The sequence below is a fragment of the Montipora capricornis genome, chromosome 3 (genome assembly GCF_036669925.1).
Source record: "Montipora capricornis isolate CH-2021 chromosome 3, ASM3666992v2, whole genome shotgun sequence".
Lineage (NCBI taxonomy): Eukaryota > Metazoa > Cnidaria > Anthozoa > Scleractinia > Acroporidae > Montipora > Montipora capricornis.
The window spans coordinates 16604102-16611601 of record NC_090885.1 but is presented as its reverse complement, the minus strand read 5'-3'; the positions used below and the strand labels follow the sequence as shown (position 1 = coordinate 16611601).

At 38.4% G+C, this 7500-nt stretch overlaps 2 protein-coding genes across 2 annotated transcripts in view; both read left to right on the top strand.

The window, feature by feature from the left end:
- The window catches only part of LOC138042421 (uncharacterized), a 51670-nt gene extending 48037 nt beyond the window's left edge, over positions 1-3633 (top strand). Inside the window, exon 11 of the mRNA XM_068888314.1 lies at positions 2152-3633. Within this exon, the coding sequence (XP_068744415.1) occupies positions 2152-2186 (35 nt within the window). The 3' untranslated portion in view covers positions 2187-3633. The remainder of the gene's footprint in view (positions 1-2151) is intronic.
- The window catches only part of LOC138042426 (glutamyl endopeptidase-like), a 178118-nt gene that overhangs the window by 114048 nt on the left and 56570 nt on the right, over positions 1-7500 (top strand). The window lies entirely within an intron of this gene.

The window sequence follows — 7500 nt, the reverse complement described above, 5'->3', positions numbered from 1 at the left end:
GCCAGTGCAAACTTTTTAATTCCTCTTTTATCAAATTTTTAGCATGTCTGGGTAAACACCGAGTATTTTAACTTCCTTCAACTTGTCGTGCAACACTTTTGCTTGGCAAAGTTGAAAAACATTCTTGCTCGTATTTCCATCTACGTGGCCAACTAGTTGCGCAACAGAATCTTGCATTTGTTGCAACTTGTGTCAACATGCTACAGAGAGTAGAAGGAAGCTCTACTTTTGGCATTAAATTGATGTAATGGGACTTATGATTGGTTGTCGCTGATAAGCGCGGTATCATGGCAAATCGAAAACAAAAAACAAACATGGCTGACGGAGAAATAGGAATATCGTGTGCGAACGAAAGTGAAAATTTGTCAGCCGAAAATAAAGCCAGTCTTTATAAAGCTCCAGAGGTCTATCCCATTTCCACTGCTTACGTTCGTTTTATTTTATTTATTTATTTCTTTATTTTTATTTAGCGGAACCGAACGCCGTTCGCAAAGCCGGTGTGAAGTTGTCTTTCAAGATCACTCGGCAACAAATTAATTTTAACGATAGTTCACGTAAGGCGTTTTCCCTGAGCCTCCCATTCCTGTGGCTCAAATTTCCCATGGGCAGGGACAGGCCTCTATAGCTTTGTAGAGACTTGAGTTTATTTTCGTCGCTTATTAGCGACAACCAATCACAAGTCCAATTACATCAATTTGTTCGCATGCAAAAGTAGAGCTTCCTTATACTCTCTGCAACATAGTGAAACGACTTGCAACAAATGCAGGATTTTGTTGAGCGACAAGTTGGCCACGTAGGTGGTAATACAAGCAACGAAGTTTTTTAACTTGCAAAGCAACAGTGTTGCACGACCATTTGACGGAAATTGTTTCCCGTAGTACTTGGACTTTATCGAATAGATGCTTCAACTGACATTGGGACAAAAGGCCCTAGAATTTTTTTTCTCAATCTATCATAATTCGTGTGTGAATAAGGGTATTGCAATATCGGGTTTCAGATAATGTTTTTCCCTTAGGAACATTTCTTTATGTATGTCGGCTAAAGATTTGTTGAAATTCTATTCAGCCTTCAGTAAAATACCTCAGCGTTTATTATAACAGAGCAGTAAGTGTGGCGGACCGATTCTAAGCAACCTGTTTACCTTGTCCCCTATCAAACAAATTGCAATCAATCGGGTCAGTAATTGCACTCTAAGGGGTAATTAATTTCAAATGATGACTTGCAGTGCTATATTGTAAAACGTTTTAGAAGACCGGGAAAAATCACTGAGCAAAATACATGGTTATCTCTTAAGGTACAAGGGTTAAAACTGTCTGCCCAAGGTTTCTTTAACAGAAGTAAAGCGCCAAAACCAATCAGGATCAACAATTTGTAGACACGATTTTAATGCTGTTCAGGGCATAATCTCTAAAGGTGATGGTAACAGAGATTACATTTTTATCGTTGAAGATCAAGAAGAAAAGGTTAAGGACTAGATAGCTTTCCTGTTTGTCACCGTTATTTTTTAACTCTCACAAAGGTATTTGACACAATTATAACAATTTGTTGAGAAACTGAAAATAGAGTTTTATAATTTTAAGCTATGTTAGTGGCTACCATGCGTCTATAAAAGTTACAACCACACATAATCATTACCTATCAAGGCATTGTAACACCGTGCGTGCACGGTAGCGATGCGCAAAAAACAAGCGTTAAAGCTAATCTTTATTCTTCAGGGGTGTCTTTCGGAAAATCGCTCTTGTTCGCGTTCAGTGTTTTTAAAGAAACCCATGGAAACTGTAACTTTCACGTTCTTTTAAATAGACTTTTTTCGAATGCACGCCGCGCACTTGGACACCACATTACAACTATTTAGAATTTCGAAAAAGCCTCGCACCTTTCGCTAGCTTAGTATCTCCTTAGTGATATAGTGCAGTTTGTTTGAATTTCGGTTTTAACGCAAGGCCGGTCATATTCGGCGGGTTTCTTTAAAAACTACTCGAGTGAGAGCGATTTTCCGAAAGACAGCCCCGATGATGTATCGTAAAGATATGAGATGGTGCTTAAAAAAAGGGGGTCTTTCTGTAATACTGGGCAGAACGTTTTTAATACAGAAATTGGTGTCCTTAACCTTCAAAGTGCCCTCTTATTTCAATTTTCTTTATTTCACAGAAATTAAGAACTCATCGCCATGGGATAACAAATAATTCAAAATATATAGATATATCTTTCCCTAAATCCATGCCTGAGTTTCATGGCTTGTACAAGTTGCATCAACTTGGCAGAACTTACTATCATTTGTTCCATGCCTGTGTTCGTGAAAAGCATGGGTACATCCCTGAGATGACACCACTGAATGCTTTGCTCCAATTTTGAAAATATTTACAACTGCAAAGTAGTTTGTGACATCATCTCAGGCATGGACCCATGCGTGTCACTAGTCCATGGGACAAGTGGATGCCGGTAGCATGTATCTCAGCAAAGAAAAACATTTGATGTCAGGGACCCTTTAAGGTTTGTTCAAGTAATTTTGTTTAATAAGTAAACAGTGTAGCTTGTTGTACATTGCAAAAAAAATGTTAGTTGATTGGATTGTAAAGGCCTGGCCAAAATGCTCGCAACATTTTCAACGCAACATGTCGATGTTTATGTGCCACTGGCGCTTTGAAATAGCAAGTTGCCCTAGCGCGCATGCCCTAGTGCAACAATGTTGCGTGAACGTGGCCAAACGAGTAGAACATCATGTCGAAAATCATGTCACATCCAAAATGTTGCACTAAAAATTTGACCGTTTTCAAATTTGCAACATATTGCAACAGGTTGGCAAAACGTATGCAACATGTTGTGCTCAACAATGCCTTGAAATGTTGCGTGCGTTTGGCCAGGCCGTAAGACTGAAACTATCCTATTCGTGATCTTTAAGGTTGATTCTTCAGCCATTTCAGTAGTTTCAGTATGTTCCAGTAGTTTGGTCAAAGTAAACAGTGTAGCTTGTTGTACAATGCAAAAACTGTTAGACGAATATGTTTATCAATAATCATTAAAGGGCCTGGCAATCTGCGAGCCAGCGAGTCATGCGATCATGCGAGCCAAGTGAGTCTCGCTTTTAAGTCTAAGCACCCGTTTCAAGTAGCGCTGATAAACATTATCGAAATCTAAGCACCCATTTTAAAACGGTTAGATTTCAATAACTGTATGACTCACACGTTGACTCGCATGTCGATGCGCATGGCTCACTGGCTCGCAAATTGTCCTCACTCAATCGTTAAGGTTATTTTTTGGGCCCTTCACAGTCAAGCGACGTCACGTTTGACCAATTTGAACTGAGCATTCAAATCTGCGTGCCAGTTTTCCAGTGCATGCATAGTTGCCTGATATATCGCAAATAGTCTTGTTATAAAATAAACAGGGTTTGACGAGTGAAAATTATTTCAAGCGCTTGATGAATTATTGTTCAGTTATTTTGAATTTTTTGTAAATCTTTTAAGATTCCATTCAAATCTCGGAATCTCCAATACTGGTCACGCGTGACATAGCTCGACGCTATTTCAGTAGTTTACAACAGTTGAAACCATGCAAGTTAAGGTTAAATACTAATTATGTAGCTCAGCTTCATGATTCCTTTACACTACGGAATAAAATTGTTCAGTTATAGTTTGTTTTTGTCAGTTTGCAACGACTTTTATGAGTACTTTGATGTTTGCTATTTTACTATCTTTGCAGGTTCATTTTGAATAAGGGTAGTATGAAAGGGAAGACCAAAAACCTTGAAAGAATTAATGAAGTTCAGTTTTACTATCGAAATTTTTTTTTATAGTATTCGGGAATGATACATTTGCGTGATTTGTGCTTTGTGCTAAGCGCAACTTAGGTTCTGTTTTGTTACGTTAGTGCGCAATGAATTTAGTTTTGTGTGATCATTGATTGTGTAACATTGTTTGGAACATTGTTGGGCAGTGTCACGTGCTGTTGTGAAACGGCTGGCCAAACGCGCAAGCATCTTGAAATAATGGGAGGGTCTATTGACGTTTTGTGCTCAGGATACTAGTATCTTTGCACACCAACAACAACAGAGAGACTATAGCAATACAGCATTGCAAAAGCGTCGAAAGTGTGATAACTATTACAGTAATTTAGTTAACAGGGTACAATATTCCGAATATTGACCATATTCCGGAATAGGAATACATGGATCCTTCGTTTTTACGGAGATTCACATCAAAATTGTCAAACACTTTCTAAAATGCTCCTTAAACATACCTTATCATCCTTGTTGCTTCAAAACGCCAGATAATAGGCCCATACCGTTTTAAATCATCACCGTTCATGTATTCTTCTTATTCTGGGACGCGCCCTAACATTTATCCAATATTCCATGAAGGGTCAAATCGATTTTGTCTCTCATTTCAAAGCATGATGAAATGAACACAATTAATTGAAGGTTAATGTAGTAATCATTAGAATTCATAAGCTGTGATATCAAATTTTCATTTAATAATTTTCGTATATCATCAATTTTTGATTGTTGCACGTCTCGTATCGAGGAATATCTCTTACAGTCTAGTAAAAGATGGGTTTCGTCCTCAATTTTACAAAAGGGAAGTACTTTATAATTTGTGTCCGCTGATATTAGCTTTTTCACAGTCACTACTTGCAGCGCATTTGAACTGATGAGCACGCAAAAGAGGTCAACTCGGAAATGGATTACAGCGGTCAATCATACGCACCCCTCAACGACATTTTTTTCATATTTAAGAAATTGAGTTAGCAAAGATGCCTAGGTCCAACAATGTTGCAATGACGTGAACATCATGCAGAATTCAAAAATGAAATTAACGTCCCTGAGGAATTTTAACAGGGTTTAACTTTATCCGATACCATATAACAAGTTGTTCCATCTTGCAACAAGGTGGCAAAAGATTAATTAATTAACCACATGATATGTGCAATATGTTGAAATGAAATGTTAAATACATTTAACCGGGCCTTCATTGCATCCTTTCTTTGGTAATATTTGATTGTTACTTTGGTGAGTATTGTCTCCTATTGATAAGTCAGGGTGCACTGTCTTAGTTTTTTCATTGTTGCAATACTAGCCAGTTGAGCCCGCGAGTGCACATTCAATACACTTTACTGTGTCTTTTGTTGTTTACTTGTACCTCAATAGTGTGCTCTACTTTTACTCCTAGGAGCTGGTTACGTCAGTGGGTGCTGTCTGGCTGGTTAAATTGGTGTTGAGTGTCTCTGTTTCGTTGTTGTTGTTGAAACTGTAGTGTGTAGTCTGTGTTTTGTATTTAGTCTGATCATGATACTGAGCGCTGTCCTTAGTTGTGTTTGCTTTTTAAGTCATTTGGCGCTGCCTTTAACAGTTTTCTTAGTTGTTATTTTACCACATGCCTTTTTTTAGTTGTGCTTGTTTGTGAGTTGGCGCTACACAGCATGCGTATTTGTTACTTTAGGTTTGCCTTAAATGTATCATGAAATAGTAGGTTTTACTGCTGCTTCCTACTTCTTTCTCACACGACTAATCAAAAGCTAACAATATAAAACTGTCAGACGCTGTAGCGTGTGATTTCATTCGCCATTTTTTGCCCTTTATGAGCTCTGGAACATTGAGTAGGACATTTTCTTGCAAGGTTACACATCAGAAAGAATTTACCTGTATGTCTGTCTACGTACTATAACCTTTGCTTGTGGCTGTCATTTTGGGGAATTCGTAAAATTAAACTCCAGGTTCTTTTACACTTGCTTAAAAGTTTGTATTACATGATGACTTTAACGTTACCAGTAATAATGCAAACGAAAGGGAAATCAAACTTTACTATCACTATAATTGCAATTATTGCAACAAAAAAAGGAAACAGTGGAAACAACGAAACTGCTGCATTAAGACATTAAAGGCCCACCTTCAACTGACGGGCATTGCGTGCCGTGGAACAATTGTCATCTATGAAAATTTCATCCAATCAGATGGCTAAGACAAGCATAACAAAAACAAAGGGTAGAAAAAACCTTTCGGTTGACGGTGGGCTTTTAACGGCCTTTGCTTGAAAATGTGAGTCTAAAATCAAATTCATAACATAATGTAAGTTACTTAAGTGCCCTTTTACAACGTTGCAATAGTGCCACAGTAAACGTGGTCTAAGTGCCCTATGTGACGAAAGTGCCTTATCCTACGTTGCAAAAGTGCCTGCATGTTGCTAAAATGCCCTATCCTACGTTGCAAAAGTGCCTGAATGTTGCTAAAGTGCCCTATTTTAGGTTGCAAAAGTGCCCTTCAATCTCTCTCTCTCTCTCTCTCTCTCTCTCTCTCTCTCTCTCTCTCTCTCTCTCTCTCTCTCTTTCTTAAAGATTTTTCTCACAAAATGAGGGGTGGTCCATGGACCTGGGGTCCATGTTTTGCCATATTTACAGGTTAACGCACTCAGCGAGTGAATTATCCGGAATGGGTGCAGGAGCCCATGAGTAGGAGCTTGCCTCTATCATACACGCCCTTATGAGTCAACCTTTGCGCGTATCTTTCTATTTTTTGAACGCCACGAGTTCCTCGGCTCTGCACGCTCTGTTTTAAATGGCCAAACAGAGTAAAGTCATTGTCTAACGAAGGCAAATAAAGCAGTAAAACTGTATGTAAATCGTGCAAATTGATGTAAATTTATGTAAATGCAAGTCTCCTGCTCAAGGATTCGTTCTAAAAATAGAAACATACGCGCAAAGGTTGACTCAAAGATCTACTGCATATGGAGGCTCCTACTAATGGACTCCTGCCTGCACAAGTTGACTTACAATGAACGAGAAATTCAAAGCCTCGTACGGCATTGAAAATTTCGAGTTCATCAGTTAGTGAAGGAGTAAAGGTAAATCCCGATAATTCACGAGCAATGAGTACGTTAACATTTTTATTATTCAAATTGCATACAATGCACGAAGAAAACTGCATTGAAACCACTTGACAACACACAAAAACACCTCAACTAGCTGGAATGAAAAAATTTAAAATTCGCAACCTTAACATCCCCAAGCAGTTGCTTTGTTGGTGTTTTTAGGAATTGCATCAACAATAAGAGAATCAATGTCTGCATCTGACAAATCGACAAACTTTGAGTCAGCCGAAGCCATGATGTGAAGACAGTGGTGTGTTAAAATTACACCACGGCTATTATACCATGTTAGTATAAATACACAGTTGATTATACAAAATCGGGCGCTCTCATTGGCTCGCTATCTCGGATTATCAGCCGATAATCACCTCGACGGACAAAATGGCTGCCAGTAGTCGTTTTGCCACTGTAAGTGAAAATGATTTCGCGTTGAAATGTTTTTTTTTCTCTTTTTTGAAATAATCACCTGTGTATTTATACTAAAACAATTGTTCGCCTTCGGCGAATAATTGTTAAATAATGACGTCAAGGAGGTGGTTTCGTCAAAACCCAATATCCCATGGTACAAATCAGCCAATCAGAAAATCGGAATTCGTACAGCGTATGAAAGTTGCATGAAAAATAAAACAGCAACAAACCA